Source organism: Rhipicephalus sanguineus, chromosome 9 (genome assembly GCF_013339695.2).
Source record: "Rhipicephalus sanguineus isolate Rsan-2018 chromosome 9, BIME_Rsan_1.4, whole genome shotgun sequence".
Lineage (NCBI taxonomy): Eukaryota > Metazoa > Arthropoda > Arachnida > Ixodida > Ixodidae > Rhipicephalus > Rhipicephalus sanguineus.
The window spans coordinates 29800454-29820977 of record NC_051184.2 but is presented as its reverse complement, the minus strand read 5'-3'; the positions used below and the strand labels follow the sequence as shown (position 1 = coordinate 29820977).

The 20524-nt window shown below is 45.6% G+C and overlaps 1 protein-coding gene across 1 annotated transcript; it reads left to right on the top strand.

Moving 5' to 3' along the window:
• The first annotated feature begins 13910 nt into the window (after window positions 1-13910).
• On the top strand, window positions 13911-16159 carry LOC125759813 (uncharacterized). The gene is made up of 2 exons (XM_049419110.1): window positions 13911-14316; window positions 15265-16159. The coding sequence occupies exons 1-2, from the start codon at window positions 13963-13965 to the stop codon at window positions 16123-16125; spliced, it is 1215 nt and encodes a 404-aa protein (XP_049275067.1). The 5' UTR covers window positions 13911-13962; the 3' UTR covers window positions 16126-16159.
• The last annotated feature ends 4365 nt before the right edge of the window (window positions 16160-20524 follow it).

Here is a 20524-nt window from a genome sequence, read left to right as displayed (position 1 = left end):
TCGATGAAGACCGGCGTGTGCGAACAGCAAGGGTGTAAAGTGCCTGTAAAGCGTGCACTGCCACACGTGTGGTGCTATAAAGGAGAAGCAACCTGCTAAAACGCAATAGCTTTTCTTTGGGGGGGGAGGGGGGGTTACAGATTGATGATGAACGGCCGAAGAGAGGCGTCGTGAGCTTTGTCAGGTGGGAATAGAGCGAACTGATATGATAAAAAAATTCGGCAGATCCCACGCACTGTGGGAATCGATGTAATGCGAAGCAGCCAGCAAAAAGCTGCATACATCGCCTTGTTTGTCTTTGAGCCAAATGAAATCATTCATGCCATGACATCTAGTCCATCATATATCGCATGTTTGCCATGCAAGCATGCATGCACAATCTAGTGTACACCATGCCAATGAAACGCATATTCTGGTATATAAATGCATGACCTGTCGTTTATGTTCATCACGCACTCATGTCATGCCATATTAGTTTTGGTATATATCACGTTAACCAAACGGCCGGAAGCGCACCATGACAGTGGCATGTAAATCATACCGTACATGACATGCATAACATGATTCGCATGTTAAGACCTCTCACTTATGCTCGTCATACAGTCACATCGCGCAATACCAATTTTGGTGTATATCAAAGGAGCGAAATGGCCGCGAGTGCACCATGAGTAGAGCATGTAAATCATGCCATACATGACATGAATATTATGATTTTTCATGTTACCACCTGTCACTAATGTTCATCATACAGTCACATCGCGCAATACCAGTTTTGATGTATATCGAGCTATCGAAACGGCCGCGAATGCACCATGAGCGTGTCATGTAAGTCATGACATACATGGCATGCATGTCATAGTTTTCATGTTACCACCTGTTATTCATGTTCTTCATACAGTCACATCGCGCAATACCAATTTTGGTGCATATCAATCTAGCGAAACGGCCACGAGTGCGCCATGAGCATGGCATGTAAATCATGTCGTACATTTCATGCATGTCATGATTATCATGTTACCACCTTTCATTTACGTTCGTCATACAGTGGCGTCGCGCAGTACCAATTTTGGTGTATACCAAGCTAGCGAAACGGCCGGGAATGCACAATGAGCGCGGCATGTAAATCATGACATACATAACCTGCATGTCATGATTTCCATGTTACCACCTCTCATTTACGTTCGTCATGCAGTCGCGTCGCGCAATACCAATTTTGGTGTATGTCAAGCAAGCGAAACGGCACGAGTGCGTCATGAGCATGACATGTAAATCATGTCATGCATGTCATGATTTTCATGTTACCACGTCTCATTTACCTTCGTCGTACAGTCGCTTCGCGCAATACTAATCTTGGTGTACATCGAGCTAGCGAAGCGGCCGCGAATGCATCATGAGCGTGGCAATTAAATCATGACATACATGACATGCATGTCATGGTTTCCATCTTACCAACTGTCATTCATGTTCTTCATACAGTCACATCGCGCAATACCAATTTTGGTGTATATCAATCTACTGAAACTGCCGCTAGCGCATCATGAGCGTGGCATGTAAATCAGGTCGTACATGACTTGCATGTCACGATTTTCATGTTACCACGTCTCACTTACGTTCGTCATACAGTCGTGTCGCGTAACACCAATTTTGGTGTATATCACGCAAGCGAAACGGACGCGAATGCACCATGAGCATGGCATGTAAATAATGACATACATGTCATGGATATCATGGTTTTCGTGCTACCACCTGTTATTCATGTTCTTCATAAAGTCACATCGCACAATACCAATTTTGGTGTATATCAATCTAGCGAAACGGCCGCGAGTGCTCCATGAGCGAGGAATGTAAATCATGTCATACATGACATGCATATCATGATTTTCATGTTACCACGTGACAGTTATGTTCGTCATACAGAAATGTCTCGTCATACCAGTTTTCGTATGTATCCCTTCATTTAAACGGCCGCGAGCGCCCCGAGACCATGTGATGTAAATCATGCTGCACTTGACATGGGCGTCATGATTTGCATATTAGGACCTGTCATTATGTTCGTCATGAACTCTTGTCACGCCGTACCAATTTTGGTATATATGAAATTAACGGAACGGCCGCCAGAGCCCAAAGGCCGTGGAATGTGAATCATGCTGTTCATGACACGCGTGTCATGATTTTCATGATATGACATGTCATTTATGTTCGTGATAAGGCCATGTTATGACACACCAGTTTTGGTATACATCCGATTAACGGAACGACCAGGGAGCCCAAAGGCCGTGGAATGTAAATCATGCTGTTCATGACATGCGTGTCATGATTTTCATGATATGACCAGTCATTTATGTTCCTAATAAGGCCATGTTATGACACACCAATTTTGGTATACATCCGATTAACGGAACGACCAGGGAGCCCAAAGGCCGTGGAATGTAAATCATGTTGTTCATGACTTGCGTGTCATGATTTTCATGATATGACCAGTCATTTATGTTCGTAATAAGGCCATGTTATGACACACCAATTTTGGTATACATCCGATTAACGAAACGGCCAGGAGAGCACAAAGTCGTAGGCGGCTAGATAGATAGATAGATAGATAGATAGATAGATAGATAGATAGATAGATAGATAGATAGATAGATAGATAGATAGATAGATAGATAGATAGATAGATAGATACGCTCAAAGTCGCAGAAGTTCGCTAAGAAATGCTTCGCATTTAAAAACTAATGTTGTTTCTAACAGCGACGCTGTTTTATCCTGCCGTAAAGTGTCGACCCTGCCGCAAAGAGAGAGAGAGACAGAGAAGAGGAAGGCAGGGAGGTTAACCAGAAGGTGGAATCCGGTATGCTACCCTGCAGTGGGGTTGGGGAATAGAGGGTTGAAAGAGAGAGAGAGAGAGAGAAAATAAATGATAAGGGAAAAAATTATCACAACTACACACACAGACGAGAGCGTTCCACTCAAGAGTCGTTCTGGCAGGCCAGTAGCTCGCAGGAAGCCTAGTAGCGCTTGTGCCACCGAATTTGGGCAAATCCCACTACTCACCGTTGCGGCGAGGCCTAAGAGAAAGAAAGAGCGAAACAAACAGAGAGACGGAAAGAAAGATATAAAGGAAGAGAAAAATTCTTGTCGAAAAAGTAATTCTTCACGAGGTGGCATTCGAACACGCGTACCTCGATCCGAAGACGAGCGTCCTAACCACTCGGCTATCCAGGCACGCTAGCAGAACATAGCATAGCCTCGTACAGTATAGTGTAGCAATGTGGTGGGAAAAAGGAAGTGAGCGTGAGGAGGAGAGATGTGATGGTAAGGAAGAAGGAAAGGAGGAGGGGATAGAGTAAAGATGCCGCACAGGAAGAATGAGCAAGAGAGAAATAGAGAGAAAGAAACGCATAAAGAGAAAGAAAGAGATGCAGAGACAACATCACGTAAAGAGAGATAAATAAATAGAGAGAGAGAGAGAGAGACAAAAAGATAGAAAGAAAGAGAAAGAGAAAAATTCTTGCCGAAAAAAGTTCTCCACGAAAAATTCTTCCTCACGCCCACCGACGGAGACATCGCACGCAACCTCCGCCCTATAGCGCATAGCCTGACTGCGCCCGATCGTGTCCAGAGAGTCATGGGGCGTCCTAAGAAAGTGTCTACTCCCGAGGAGGAAGCCGCGAATGAGCGGTGACGGGCCCGTGCTTCGCTGGACCAAGCTTCGCGCAACTTAGTGCAAACACTAAATTGTTTTCTGTGTAGCGTTTTCTTCAGAGCAGTCTTTCAATGCAAAGCATTCGGTATGAAGTAAATGTGTTTCGGAAGCAGTTTCAGAGCTGGAGCAAAAAAAAAAATACATGTAAAAATCTAAGAAAGCAGTGCGCCTTCGATAGTTGGTTGTTTGGTTGATCGTTGTAAACTGGCGCAACCAACCGCGGGGGATCGGCCGTGAAACGGGCGATGCCTTGTTATATAAATAAAATTCTTTATATTCCAAAATTGCTTAGAAATACAGATCTTTTGAAATAACTCATTAGCTTATTTAAGGAAAGGAAAAGAATAAAAAAAGATAGAAGAAATAGTAAGGGAGTTTATTGAGGCTACACGATCGCAATCTTCTCGTCTTCCTCTTCCTCTCCTTCTCCTCCGCCTGGCTTCTAACTGTCCTCTTACCGTCTTCTTTGTTGCCGTTTGGTCGTGGGTCCCGCCATGGTGGTTCCTCGAAACAAAGGGAACAGTTTCAGCCCCGAACAGTTCCCCGAAAGAAGGGGAACTGTTCGAGGTTCTCGATTTTTTGTTATACAAAACTAATGAAATTAGCAAACAATTAAGCCGAGGAAGGCATAGTGTATATTATCTGTTGTTTTCTATAGTGTAGTGTAGGGGTCTTGACCTAAATTGAAAGGAATTAAAGTGGACGAAAAACTACCCTTTCCGTCGTTGGGATCTGAACCCACAACCTTCGAATTACGCGTCCATAAACGCATGTAAATACCCTTCAAAGTAGACGAGGGAACGCCCTCCGTCGTAGCTCAATTGGTAGAGCATCGGACGCGTAAATCGATGGTTGCGGGTTCGTATCCCACCGACTTAAAAGGTTATTTTTCATCCACTATAATTTCTTTCAATTTAGGTTAAAATCCGTACACTACAGCTTAAAAATCTTTCAATTTAGGTTAAAATCCGTACACTACAGCTTAAAAATCTTTCAATTTAGGTTAAAATCCGTACACTACAGCTTAAAAATCTTTCAATTTAGGTTAAAATCCGTACACTACTGCTTAAAAATCTTTCAATTTAGGTTAAAATCCGTACACTACAGCTTAAAAATCTTTCAATTTAGGTTAAAATCCGTACACTACAGCTTAAAAAACAACAAATAATGCCCCTTATGTTTCTCTTGTCTTAATTGTTTGTTGGTTTAATTGGTTTCGTCGGTGTAGTTTTTCATCGACAGTGTTCGCGCTCTTTATTCTTGAAATGTCTAGTTACGGGCAGGCGACCACACCGGCAAGATACAAGCATTCAGCTCAGCCTCCCTATTGTTTGAGCAGCAATGTAGCCTGCGTCGTATTTGTCTGTCATGCTGTCTTCTGGAAGATCTCCATTTTGCCGGCAACGTGACATTTGGAATGAGATTTAAGGTGGCCCCTTTGTTTTGTTTTGTTTTGTTTCCTCAAAATTATGGCACTTACCCACTCTGGGGGTTTGGCCAAGACTCTGTATTGTAAATTCTCTCTCTCTGATAACTTCAAGAATGCCTAATAATAATTAATAATAATAATAATAATAATAATAATAATAATAATATATATATATATATATATATATATATATATATATATATATATATATATATATATATATATATATATATATATATATATATATATATATATATATATATATATATATATATAAAACTGCATTAAAGAAAAAAGGTTGAAAAAAAAGGAAATGACAGCTAATGTATTAAAAAAAATTGTCCAATTCTGAGCAGACCAGTCAACTGTATTCCTCCGACCCGAACAATTTTGAATTGATTTCAGTTTATACTGTTAGATTTCAATATATTTTTATTTACTGTAAGAATATTTATTAAAGCAGAGATTAAAATGGGGTACGTTTTGTAGCTTGGATAAAATAACATACCGCATCGAATACATCCCTGCGGCAATGTCCCAAAACGGAGGCACCGAAGCTTAGTACTATTTCTGCAGATAAATTTAAATCTATTTTCGAAAACAGTAGTAGTAGTAGTAGTAGTAGGTGTCACGCTGGTCAAGTGACCAGAGGGGAGCGAATAGAGATATAAATGAAACGAAACTGTGATGACGACGCTCGATACGATGATGATGATGACTTTCGGTTCAAACTACCGGGAAAGCAATACGCACATTCTTGAATTAAATTAATTAGAAACTTAAAAGTCAATTGTAATGAACCGTTCGCGCGCTTACAGCTTAGCTGTCCAACGGTTTTCACGGCGTGGAACTGACAGATTTCTTTTGAGTGACAATCCAAGGATGCTGTCACTAACAAACAGACAACAACCTAGGTTGTTTCTGGCTAAATTTTTGTTATATTCATTACATGCCGTTGTTTCTGCACGTCATGCGTTTTTTTTTTTTAAATTTTGGATACACTCTAAGAAAAGATCGAGTAAAAAGGGCGTCTTTTTGTCCCACAACAATAATCGTCATTTATTTTGCCTTCCTTTCCTTGCACTATCGCCGCGCGCCCGGCACTTTCTGGTCACGAACGACATGCGCGCTATCAGCGTGACATAGCATTCTTGGTAGGAAAGTGGCCAGCGCCGAGTTTTCAAGAAAGGAAACGCAAGCAAGCCAGATGACGATTATTGTTGTGGGACAAAAAGACGCCCTTTTTACTCGATCTTTTCTTACAGTGTATGATTCTTGGCTATCCCTGTTGGCCATTTAGTCTGCACTGCCTTCTTTTCATACTTTATCGAAATTTCGCCACAGAGCTAGCACTAGCTATTTTCAGCAGCAAGAGCCGCGCCAACGCCTCCGAAACGACAGTTCCCGGAGCTCTCGCAACCTGCCCTTTATTGACACTGCCTCCGGCGTAAACAACGTCAATCCCGACGTCTAGCAGGGCGTTGACACTGACCCCCTTACCTTCGTCTCGCGCACCAGCCTCGGCTACCTTTCCCCTGATAATATTAGGCCTCAATCCCGACAGCTCGCCGAAGTATACTTAGTCTATCTGGCTCCTGCGGGACCAAATAGTTGGTGCTCGTGACCTTAACGCTCAGACACAACGCTGCATAAGCGCTAAGTGAACTTGCGAACAAGAAGAAAAAGAACTTAAAGAAATACGAAAATAACTTCGCGTAGTTGAGAACAAGAAAGGCCGGACACATTGGTACGTTAAAGAACAATAAAAAGCGAGCCAGCATTGAGTCAGAAACCTCGTATCGATCCGACGCCCCTTCGAATAAAAATATCGAATAAAAGAAGACGAACGTTCATTTAAGGCAGCGAGGGAGTACCTTTTGTTACAACATTAAGGATGGCGTGACAGCTGAAACATTCACGAAGGAAACGGGCGACGGCAGAATCCATTTTCTTTCTCGCAGTCACCGTCGTTGTCGAAATAAGACACTTAAGAGCGAAGTTCTTCCTTCGGTCGCGACTTTGTTTTGCAAAAAATGCACCTCGAAAGAAAAAGGGAAATGAAAATAGTTTTACGCATGCAATGCTATGCATAGGAGAAATGGCTGCGACTCTTGCTATGAAAAAGAGGTCAGACACGATAGGAGACCTGATCGAGTTGGCAAAATGAAGCTAGTATGGTTTTTTCTTTTGTCGCTTGTCTTCTTTTTGTCACCCACTTGGCTGATCACGCTGTGACAGTCCTGTCATGAAGCCCCCGACCTGCGAACGAAATTGGTTAACGTAAATATATGTGCAGTCACCACAGAAAAAAAATTAGCAGAAGCAAAGAGAGCACAGGACATACAGAAGAAGTATGGCAAATGTAGAGACGCGGTGTTCGTGGACGCGGCCAGATGCGCACGCAGGCGCGGCTTCGTGGCCGCGGTAATAGGTCACGAGAACGCTTGCAATACAAGCGTCACGGTACGCACTGAGCACGGGGAGACAGCGGAGGAAGTGGCTATCGCGCTCGCGGCGGCCACCACCACGGCCGAAGTGGCAATTAGCGACTCCCAGACCGCAGTCCGCAACTTTGCCAACGGCCGCGTCTCCCCCGAGGCGTTACGAATTCTGCTTGCGGGCAAAACCGAGAATAGGGACGTTTACATCTTATGGGCGCCCGCACACACCACTTCGCTCGCCGGCAATGAGGCGGCGCACGGGACAGCTCGAGGGCTTACGGACCGAGCCGCCACCGTCAACACCGCCGCCGCTTTGGGCGCGACGTCGGGCGGGGAGTGGGAGTGGGAGGACCGCCTCACTAGTTTTAGAGACATAACACAACATTACAGATTGGCCAGGTACAAATTTCCGCCACCACACCAAAAACTGAACAAGAAGCAGGCGGTCACGTGGCGACAGCTGCAGACCAGAGCGTTTCCGAGCCCAGTGATCTTGAATATCTGTTACCCAGAGCTTTATTCGGCAAGATGCAAGTTTTGCGAGGCCAGGGCTACCCTGGAACACATGTCATGGGAGTGTGGCAGAGGTGGGGTACCAGACGGAGACGCAGCCTCAAACCGAACGCGCTGGGAGACTGCACTGCTCAGTTTCGCCCTCGAGGACCAACTCTGGGCCGTCCAGCGGGCCCAGGCAGCCGCCAGAGCTCAAGGGCTCGTGGCCGATGCCTAGGTGGGGATATTAGCCCAAATCCCCGAAGAACTCGCCAACCTTTTTTTTTTAATAAAGTTGCTCTCTCTCTTTCTCACAAGCGATCATTGGCCGGAACGGTCGCTTATGCTAATCTTTTTAGGGGCGAAGCTCCTTATAGCGGCACCCGTTCGTCCCTCGTAGCGTAGTATGTAACCAGTCTTACGCTTTGACCTGCAAGGTGGTGCCGGTGGGAGATTTTTCCTGTGCGTTGTTGAACAATAAAAAATTAGCAGCGTTAGCTAAAAGCCGACTTCTTCTGTCTCTCATTCCTATTAGCAGCCATTCTTTACCTCCAAGGTAGTGCCTGGTGAGATTTCTCCTGTGCGTGATTAAACAATAAAAATTTTGTTCAAAACGCCGTTGATTGATGAAATAAACCAACAAAAGACGCCAGATGTTTTGTAAAAGCAAAACGAAAGAACGCCAGATGTTTCTAAAGCAAAACGAAAAGACGCCAGCTGCTTAACGAAAGACGCCAGATGTTTTCTAAGCAATGGTTTTCTAAACAATGAAAATTCACAGCGTACATGTAAAATTAAAGTGCGCTGCAAGTCGTCATAACTCATCGAACCTTTAGTATAAACGCGCCCGATCTCACGTCGGTGATGATGTACTGGGCAGAATTCACGGAAGATTCACGGTTTACCGATGAACCTCCACAGCTTCGCCCACTTATCATCATTCACTCCGTGGATATGCTGTGATTTTTAGGGGCGAAGCTCCTTAAGGCCGCACCCGTTCGTCCCTCGTAGTCGTAGTCGTAGTGCGTAACCAGTCTTACGCTTTGACCTCCAAGGTGGTGCCGGTGGGAGATATTTCCTGTGCGTTGTTGAACAATAAAAAATTCGCAGCGGTAGCTAAAAGCCGACTTCTTCTGTCTCTCATTCCCATTAGCAGCCATTCTTTACCTCCAAGGTAGTGCCTGGTGAGATTTCTCCTGTGCGTGATTAAACAATAAAAATTTTGTTCAAAACGCCGTTGATTGATGAAATAAACCAACGAAAGACGCCAGATGTTTTGTAAAAGCAAAACGGAAGAACGCCAGATGTTTCTAAAGCAAAACGAAAAGACGCCAGCTGCTTAACGAAAGACGCCAATGTTTTCTAAAGCAATGGTTTTCTAAACAATGAAAATTCACAGCGTACATGTAAAATTAAAGTGAGCTGCAAGTCATCATAACTCATCGAACCTTTAGTATAAACGCGCCCGATCTCACGTCGGTGATGATGTACTGGGCAGAATTCACGGAAGATTCACGGTTTACCGATGAACCTCCGCAGCTTCGCCCACTCATCATCATTCACTCCGTGGATATGCTGTGATTTTTTTTCTTCTGCGGTGACTACGCGTTATTCTGGACAGTACGCAGCAATGCTCTTTCCGCATCAAATGAAATGAAATTAAAATATCTGTCTTTCACTAACAGAGAGGGAAAGAGCAGAGGTAGCCACGTAAAAGCATTACGTAAGGAAGCAAACCGTAGCGCGAAGTAAACGAGGACAAAGATCGACAGCTGCAGTCCTGTGTTATCGTTTCAAGGCGAAAGCCTCAGATGCCTCATCAAACGCGAAAGTTGACTGAAGGCGTCGGCGTTAACACAGGTGAGGCAAAAACTCGTCTTCACGTGATGACGTCACCGTATGACGTTATCATGGCATCACAGATCTCCGATATTAGTTGTCGTCATCGTCATTGGCGTGCGCACGGCCGGGGGGGGGGCGCAATGTCAGCCCCACACATTGACATAAAGAGAGGGGGGGGGGCGCAATGTCAGCGCCATACATTGACATAATTGGGAGATGGGGCGCTGCGACGAACCTTCGCCCCCCATGAAGGGGAACCCTGCACGCCTATGGTAATCAAGACGTCACAGGGACGTGACATGATGACCTCCCCACATATCATAGTCGCTTGGTCAAAGGTGGGCCGATCCCGGAGGCGATGCAAAAACACGTGAGGTGCGGAAAGCTTCCAATGCCTCCAACCCCGAAGGCAATGCAAAATCACATTGTGATTTTGCACGCGAAAACTGACTGTCGGCGTCGGCGCGAGTTATGCATCCTATGACGTCGTCATGGCGTCACAGGTCACAAAAATTAGTGCCGTCATCATGACGTCTGCATGACGTCACTTAACGTACCGTCACATGACGCCTTCATCACGACATCATCGCTTGATTAAAGGTGGGCTGATCCCGGATGCACTCCACTAATACGTGACGTGGTTCCACTGCTTCCGATCTCAGAGGCAGTGTAAAACCACGTTGGGTGGAGAAAGCTTTCGAAACGGGGGGGTGGGGGGGGGGTCAGTGCAATCCACTGAAAAGAAAAAAGAATAAATGGGCTTTCGCCGTCCACTCGTCCTAGTAAATGCATAAGGGACCTTCTGACTTTTTTTTTTTCTTTTATAAGGCGCATCAAGCTGTGTATGGTAATCTGCCTCGGTACCCGTAGTGGGTAGTGACATTTCGCTCGATGCCTACCAGCCAAGCGGCTACAGGTACGGCATTTCCTCACGTTCGAAAAGAAAGACAAAGTGGTCACTCGGGCGCCGCCATTCTAGCTCGCCGGGTAAGTGATCGTGTGGCGTCTTTTCTTTCCATTTTGATGGCGATCGAACGCGGTAAAGACATCCGCTTCCGTGTGACGTCAGCTAAAGCAAACCTGCCATTCACTTTTCGTATCTGAACTGCAGTCTAAATGCTGTAACGAGTCATCGGTACGCACTATGTAGTCTGGTGGTCTCGATGCATAGACTCTGTGCTGGTTCAGGTACAGAAACTATAATGCAGCGCTGTTTACCTTTCTGTATCTGTGCTGTTAATAATAATAGTTAGGGTTCCACGTCCCAAACCTACGATATGATTATGAGAGGCGCCCTAGTGGAAGAATCCCCTGGGGCTCTTTAACGTGCATCTAAATCTAAGCACACGGGCCTCTAGCATTTTGCCTCCATCCCAATGCGGCCGCCGCGGTCGGGAGTCGATCCCGTGACCTTCGGGTCGGCAGTCAAGCACCCATCTGTGTTGTTCATTGCTACGTGAGTAGTTTGCTCGGCGTGCTGTATATTGATGAAGACTACTCAGATGGCGGTTTAACGTGTTCTGCAACGGCATCCCTAATGACCACTCTTCGGGCGTTATTGCCGCCGCTTGCCACTCTATGCCTGCGACGTTTATTCTCGACCACATAGTCGTGGGCTCGATTCTGTGTCTGTGGACTGCTGAAATTCGAAGGGTAATCCACGCTGCAGAATTGGATCGAGGCATGCTCGTCTGCCAACCATTTGAAACTTGGGATGTGGTTCTTACTTGATCAGGAGCCCCTCATCAGAGCGTCTCACACCGGTGTTAAACGGTCACTTTTGATCGCGATCGGGTCTGATCCGGATCAAATTTCTTGATCATGATTGGCTTCTTTACGCAAGCTATTCACAATTAATTTGATCAAAATCGGACTTAATCGCGATCAGCAGTGCACCATGTGCCACCGGTATAATATTAGCGCAACAGTGGCTTGACGCAGTATTGAACAAACCAGACACTTTGTGTGCGCTAGAATAATTCATTTGTGAAGGCAAGGAAAAGTATAGAAATGGCATCTAATTTGCTTCCTTGGCCGCCCGAGAAGCACAAAGCAATTCCCGTGTTGGTTCGCCATTTTAAGCCCAACCGATAGATCAATCAGTTGGTCAGTCGCCTAATTAGCAAACCAATCAGTGACGTTTTGCGAGCGCAACAGCGACATTACAAGCTAAGCAGATAGACTCAAAAGGAAATGTAAAACTTTAAAGCGGCCATGACGCCCAATCTTCGATCACAATCTGTGTTATGTGAGTTAATCCGTGTGCGTTCACTAACAAGCTGGCGAAATTTTAGCGCATTTAGTCGAGAACCTAATTTGTAATTGTACATCTTTACAAACACGCGAGCGGCCTGATAGTCACGCAACACTGGCGCACTCGAGAACCGTGACGTAACAAGCTGCTTGCTTTGCGAGCGTCTGCATTCCGCCGAACAATTTTTTTCTGTTGTCAGCTGCGCGCGAAATCGAGCCATTTCAGCTTCCTGCAGCTTGGCATTGAAACAATAAATTCCAGCGGCTGGAAATTTTAGTAGAAGACGACGGCTCCTCTCCATGCAGCTCATGACGTCACACAAGCCATGGCAATATGGCGGTCGCCGTCGGTGGATGCGGTTTATAGCCGGCTACTTCTAGGGCTCATTTTGCGCTGAAATATTCTCATGCAGTCCACTTTTCATATATGTACAGGCATAATAGACCCTCTACTTCTATTTTTCGCCGAAAGCCTCATATTGTTTGGCGACCGTGTCATGACCCCTTTAACTGTGCATACAGCGTCTGGTCTGCCCTTTTTGATTTTTTAATATTTATAGGTTGTAGCGAAGCCTTGAACATGGTAATGGGTTGCTCTCTCCAGCGCCTTCTAGTGGGTCGTCCTCTTTGGCTTCTTGTGAAAGGATGCCGCTCGCTCTGAGAGTTCGTGCCTTGCCGTGACTGTCGCTATTACGCATTGTCGTTGAGTGCCGTCTATTAAGAACTCTTAACTGCTCTGTAGTGGCGCTCAATATGTCAAAGTTAGTGAGTTGAGCTATTTAGAAATCAGCAACACCGCTGAGAACGGGAGTAAACAGCTTTACATGCAAGACTTTTATAAAACTGTTACAGCACGCACTAATCGTAGTATAGCTTAGCGGTTAAAGCGTTGCGCTGTCAAGCTGAACGACGCGGGTTCGATTCCCGACCACGGTAGCCGCATTTGGCGGGGGGAGGCACGCAAAAAGAAAACGTGCACAAAACAAACGAATAAACAAACAGGGCACTAAGAATCTGGTGCATGTTAAAGAGTTCCACGTGGACGCAGTAGTCCTCACTACGGCGTCCCTCGTAATCATGTCGTAGTTTTGGAATGCGAAACCCCAGAATTCTTTTTTTTTTTTTTTTTGATGCGAAAGCATCAGATGCCCCATCAAACGCGAAAACTGACCTCGGCGGTGTCAACACGAGTGATGCAAAGAAATCATCATTTGATGACGTCACAATGTGACGTCGACCTGACGTCACAGATCGCCAAAATTTGTGACGCCATCGTGTCGCCAATATGACGTCACTATGACTTCACATAACGTGACGTCACATGATATCACCATTGCTCGCTTGGTTAAGCGTGGGCCGATCACGGAGGCAGTAGAAAACCATGTTACGCACAGAAAGCTCATGCTTATGAAGCGCAAAAAAAAAGACACGGGGACGAAGCAGAGATACACACATGACAAGCGGGATACTTCGTCCCAATGTTTTTTCGCGCTTCATAAGCATGAACCTATTCCGACAAGGTCAGATATCTGCGATGCAGAAAGCTTTCGAAGGGGGTAGGATTAATTCATCGACTGAGAAGGAAAAGAAGGTGGCTTTCGCCTTCGAGACGACTGAGGCATCAGGAACCCTATGAGTTGTCTTTTTATTTCGAGATTAAGCCGGCTATAAACCAGCTTTTTCACGGAGCGCAGACATAAGGCCGACCCTCTCGTGTAGGCGGAGCAGCATTTTGACCAGGACCGGGGTCATACCGAGCCGAGCCAAAGCCACAAACCTTGCCGGAAGCCAGGCCACCGTGGGGCATGGCGGTGACGTCATCGTCAAGAGTCGTGGCGGTGCCCAAGCCGCAGCCGTCCGTCCTGTCTCAATGGCATGCCGTCGTGTTCTACTTGGTGCTGGTGTTCGGGGACCGTCTCCAGAACCCGTACGAGTACAAGCTCTACTATTACAACAAGCTCGAGCAGACGGCGATCGCGCAAATCTACGCCGTCGGGACTCTCGGAGGCTGTTTTGCCGATCTCTGGGGACGCTCGATCGCCAAGCGCGTGGGCTGGAAGCTGTCCGCGCCGCTTCTGCTGGCACTCCTGATGCAGTCTTGCCTGATGAAGAAGACCGACCACCTGGAAACGCTGATGATCTCGAAGGTTCTGGCTAAGGTGAGCTACCTTCTTATTTATTTATTTATTTATTTATTTATTTATTTATTTATACCTTACAGGCCTCACAGACGCATTGTGTAAGGGGGTTCAGATACATAAGTAAGAACAATGTAGGGTTAAGATCAACAACATCGGCATGCACAGCAAAGTAGGTGTAAGTACAAAGTTAGTGATAGCTGACGTTAGATTACAAGACATATGATTCAGCAAGTGTGCCACATAAAAAGGGTAATGCACAGTGTATTCCACATATGGAATGCATTACGCAGTACGCAAATTGCACAGATGTCCGGTACTAGCTAGGATAAGACAGGGGGAGGTCTCTGGCTTGGAAGAAGGAAATCACTCGGAAGGAGCTTTGCGTAAGAAATATAGGAGCTAGGAAGCGCGGGCCCAACACATGATCACGTCGTCGTAAGCTCTAGTGTTATGCATCACAGGGCTCAACGCATGGTTTTCGGCAAACACGATCGGTTCGAAAGAAATGTGCGCCACCCGCACTCGCTCTGCCGAACAAATTGGATGATTGGACACGGTGCGACAAGCGCGTTGCACAGGCATGTAAGATAAGATATGCACAGAGCGGTTATCAAAATACCGTCCCCCCCGCCCCCTCCTGAAGTCGCATACTTCAGAAAGTCCGAATTACCAAAATCTAATCTTCCGAATTTTTATCACAGCAAAGACACATTGTGCAGCTCCACCAATACACAGTAAGTTCGGTTAGCAATTCCCTGATCTGCAGGGCACATAAGAGTGCTCTGTGCATCAAAAAGGTGGTCAAGTATCCCTGGGTGTTGCCATGCATTCTGCGTTGAGGGGTTCTTACTGCAAAAGGCTTCGATGTCCCCCTGTTTTATAATATATCCGCGTGCTCGGACAACAATAATGTAAAACGACCTTCTCCTCAACTTTTCATGTTCTTCTCGTCGTACCCTCACGAAGATGTGTGTGCTCACGCTGTTCCCGCTGGCCTTGGGCCAGTTCAGCGCCCGCACAAGGCCGTCAGACGTGGCCATCATGATCAGCATCGGCTTCATCGGCATCGTCGCGGGCGTCACTGGCAGCCTGCTCTGCGACGTCATCTACTTCGACTGCTTCATCATGTTCCGCATAGCTACCTACGTCCTGGGACTCCTGTTTCTCTTCCACTGGCTCGCTCCACCGTCGCAGCCTATCAAGGACCTCCTGGAACCGTACCGGTCCGACCGCATCGTCACCCTCGCCGTGCTCTCCTCCGAGGCAGCCCTCTGGTGCTGCAGCACCGTCGTCGAAGCCTTCTGGGCGCCCCTGGTCAACCCTTCCAACATGGACGTCGGCCTGCTGTACGCCCTGTACTGCTTCTTCCATGTCTTCGGTGGCTGCTTCTTCCGGGTGACCCGCATGATCCAGGCGACGCCGCGCTACACCCTGACCCTGTCGTGCCTCCTGGCGGCCGTCGGCATGTTCTTCGCGGCGGCCGCCATGCCCGTCTACCCGGACTCGGTGCTGGTCATCGTCATGGCCATGCTGGCCTTCCACTTCTCCCTCGGCCTGTGGGGCGCCGCGCTGCGCAAGCTCAGGAACTGCGCCATGCTGTCGCCCCGTTACGAGGCCTACGCCCGGTGCGCGGGACGCCTAGTCGGTGCCGCCATGTTGACCGTGAAGAAGGAGTTCGACACTCAGTACCTGTGCGGTGTCTTTACCCTCTGCTGCCTGTTCGTGCTGCTCTCGTTAATGCCCGTTCAGTCGCTGGCCCGCTGGAAGCAGAAGTCACGAGTCATTCAGGTGCTCAGGTACATGGCTGGTCACTCGTCGGCGGCGTGACGAGTGAGTAGGCGATCCGGGAGGCGTTAGCTGCGGGTGAGGGTGGGTTCTGGAGACAACCATTGGACTTTCTGTAACTTTAGCTCCACGATAGTTCACTGGGTAAGGGGGTGGGAAAAAGAGGTGTTAGGTTGCATCACAGGACTGAGAATTTTGTGACCAAGTGAAGTGAGTCACGTGGACTCAAGCAACATATTACACAGGGCGTGACCTAAAAAGGTGGCGTTCGTGAAAAACATCGACTTCTTCGTGGAGTGTTTGTGAAGGAGGCCTTATAGCCGGACCTAGAACACCGAATTCCTTGTTTGACGACTGGTCTTGAGCTTGACCTCCGGCTTGGGCCAGGCGTGGTAACAGAGGGCGTGAGAAAAGCGCGTGGGGCGTGGCATCTAAGTGCCTCACGGGAAGGAGTGTGTGATGCATTAGCGAGGGACAGACTTGGGAGTGTGAATAGAGAGTGTTGAAGCGGGTGCACTTTCTTGAACACAGAAAAAAACTTATGTGCGGCTGTGTGCAGTGGTTGGTGTGAATGGTGCCTGTTCCCAGAAGTTGACAGTCCATTAAAGCTTGTTTTCTTTCAACTATCACTTGCTGACAAATAAACTATCAGGTATAATTAGCTCAAAGATTCGCTGGTACACACGATGAGGGAACACTTTTGAAATGCATCAAACTTTTATTCCTTTTAAAAGCTTAGTCTCTGCAGCTTGAAAATTAAAAATAAAATTCGGCGCGGAGCTGCACGCGACATTAAAATGACAAGAATTGACGTTACCTTAGTCGAGCAGTGCAATGGGGGGAATGTGTTTTTTATCGAAAGGACTCGATTATGATGCGATAACGAGGATGATAATGGCGATGACGATGGGTGATGAATGGACGGTCGCACATACCAACAAGCGTCTTCGTTTTATTTTTCCGATGTATCTTGACGTTTTTAAGTTCTCTTATACGCTGGGACAAGAGTGTTTCACACATAATTTTAGCACGACTTTATTTTAGTTGCGCGTAATTTCTTTTTAAAAGCGAGTCTGCTTAACTATCTTTAACTTGTGCACCGTTATGCAAAACTCCACAGGTGGGTATGGGCCGCAGGAATCGGGCAAGCCCTACCATCGAGTACAGCGGGTGCGAGCGTTAAACGAAAACTCTGCTCGGCGAAGTGGAGCAGAGCACGCGAAAGACGTGAAAGAGAGAGAATAAAGCGACAGAAAGAAAGAGAAAGAGAAAAAGGGAGAAAAATAAAGGGAATAATGACATAAGTAGATAACAAGACAGAGAAGGACAGAGGCGGAGAAAAAGAGAGAGGGAGAAGACACGAAAAAGAGAGGAAAAACAGAGAGAAAGACGGGAAAACAATGAAATAAAAAAAGGGATATGGAGAAAGAAAGAGATAGAAAGAAAGAGAAAAAGAAATAGAAGAAAAAAACACACGAAGAAGAGATAGCAAGAAACAAAGAGCAAGACAAAAATGAGAAAGAAAGAGAGAAATAAAGAGAAACAAAGAAAGCAAGAGAAAGAAGCCGACAAAGAGAGAACGAGATAGAGAGAAGGTTAGAAAGAGAGAGAATACATATAAAAAGAAACAGACACGAAAAAGAGAAAGAAAGAACAGACAGCAAGATGTAAAGAGAAAGAAAGAAGCAGAGCGAAAGTGAGAAAGAAAGGGAAGAAAGAAAAGCAAAGATAGAAAGAGCGAGAAAGAGAAATAAATAGAGAAAGAAAGAAACATATACAAAGAGAGTTAGGAGAAACAGAGAGAAAGAAAAAGAAAGATAAGAAATAAAGAAAACAAAATAACGAGAAACAAGGAGCGCCACTTTACAGCTGCGCTCTTCCTTCAGGCTTGGCCATAATTTTTTATCGCTCTACCAGGGTCCTATCAGGTGTCTCTTACCGTCCATTTAAATCCGCCAGCCCTCTTTACCCAAACTCTCTAAAACTCGAGCCTCATATCATCTGCGTTTATATCACTGTACGCGAACTGCGCCATTCAAGTTAAGCACACGACGTTTGCCTTATTTGCGCACGATATACACCAATCGTGTTCGCCTGGAAACTGCTCCTTATTCCGCTTACTCTAAAAATATTTAAGTCTGGGGAGTTGGTTAAGGTTCATATTTAAAGAAGCGAAAAAGACGATAGCACAAGACAATGGAGACTACAGGACACGGCGCTGATGTCCTGTGGTTTTCTGTCTTTTGATGCCGCTGCTTTAAATATTTTCGTTTTTTTTTATTTGTTTATTGGTCGCTGGGTTAACATGCGAACTTCCCTCATGAAGCGCGGTGCTGGCTGATCCCACAAGTCTCGTAGTTTTTAGCTTTCTTTGCTCATCTTTTGGTGCTTGGGACCCGCGGTTCTCGTTCGTAAACCACTGGATGTGGTAAAAATTTATCCCCCCCCCCCCCGAAGTTTGTGCATTTAGGTTACTATATGTGTTTTCGTCACTGTGACGTCACGACTATCTACGTATCGTAATCATGCATGAGTACAGCGTTGCCGATTCTTCCTATTATATCTTCTTTCAATTTCTTTCAATTATTATTATTATTATTATTATTATTCGCTGCTTGTTGATAAACTTGCATACTTTGATGTTGATTCTTCAATTGTGAATCTCCTCCATAGCTATCTTCTTGATAGATCATGTTATGTTGCCGTTAATGGCCAAACGTCCTCTCTCTACAAAGCTACTAGTGGGGTCCCTCAAGGGTCGGCACTGGGCCCACTCCTCTTTTTAATTTATGTTAATGATGTTTCTTCTGTCATTCGGAATTCTTCTTTCCTTTTGTATGCCGATGACTTAAAGATATTTAAGTAAATTCATTCAGTTATCGATTGTCGCTTGCTGCAATCTGATTTGTGTTCTTTTTCTGAATGGTGCAGGAGCAATAACCTCTCCCTAAATATTTCAAAAACCAAGGTAATGAGTTTCACTCGAAAAACATTTAGTGTGCCATTTTTATATTCTGCCAATTCTGTGTCGTTGTGTAAGGTATGTCAGATCAATGATCTAGGTGTTCTTTTTGATAGCACCTTACACTTTTCTGCTCACGCTAAGCGTGTTGCTTCGCGGGGTCTTCGCACCCTAGGCTGTGTTTGCAGAATGTCTAGATAATTCCGTTCTCCTATGCCCTTCCGAAAATTGTACACCGCGCTATGTCTTCCTCAACTTGTGTATGCATCTGTGATCTGGAATGGTATTTCTAATTCCAGCAGCAACGCCATTGAGCGAGTCCAGAAAAAATTCCTAAGCATTTACAACCATCGTTTTGCTAGAAATGACTCTGGATCTCGTTCTAACGCTGCTGGATTATTATCATTGCCATCACTTTGCTGCTGACGAAATCGCGCTGATGTGTTATTTCTTTACAAGCTTGTGCACGGTATCATCTGCTCAACTGCTCAACTGTCTTAATTTCCGAATTCCACGTAAGCTGACCAGAGAGAATCGACCTTTTCATGTAACCGCCTGCCTCTGTCAACATTCGACCATTGGCAGGATACAACGTCTTTACAATGCTTACTTTCTGGAGCTCGATGTTTTTCCCCAGTCTTTGTTCTGCTCCGAGCTTTGCACTGTACTTACATAGCCTCGTACACTGTTGACATTATTTTTTTTCTTCTGCCTGCGCATATTTGTATATGTGCAATTTTATAACGTTCTTTTTTTTATCCCCGATATTTTATTATGAATGTTGGCCTTTGTTTTTTTTTTCCGTGGCCAGTACAAAGACCTTACGGTTGTTCCTGGGCACGTAAATAAACGTTTGATTGATTATTATTATTATTATTATTATTATTATTATTATTATTATTATTATTATTATTATTATTATTATTATTATTATTATTATTGGCATTGAAGCGGGGTAGGAGCCATTCGCCACCTATCCTATTTTTTGCAATCAGTGTTGTTTCATTTTTCTGTAGTCCTGCATCCGACTATCTCTTTACTATTTTTTCTTTCTTTCTTCATACAAGCTTCTATTACTGTATTACAATTTGGGCGCTCTTGCAGTGACAATGGTTCTACCTATTTCGTCCCTGACATTTTTCCCGCCAGTATTACATTGTTCTAAACCTCTCTCGCTGATTCACAAAGTGGAGGCGCCATCACTTGCGGAATAAGCAAAGCGTTTACATCTGGAGCATGAGCTCCGAGATGCTCAGCACGCCCCAGCGATGACATTGATGTTTAAGGTTTCGTGCAGAGATCCACAGACGGCAGATGGTGCCATAATACATACAGTGTGAGAGTCACCGGGAAAAAAATACTTTTCCAGTGACTCCAGGCAGTGCTAGTGTGCCCTCCAGTGTGTAAACCTCCTCGCTTGGGGGCCTCGGCAGGGTCTTGCTGTTTTGATCCCCGAGCTGTCTGCCCGAGGAGGAATAT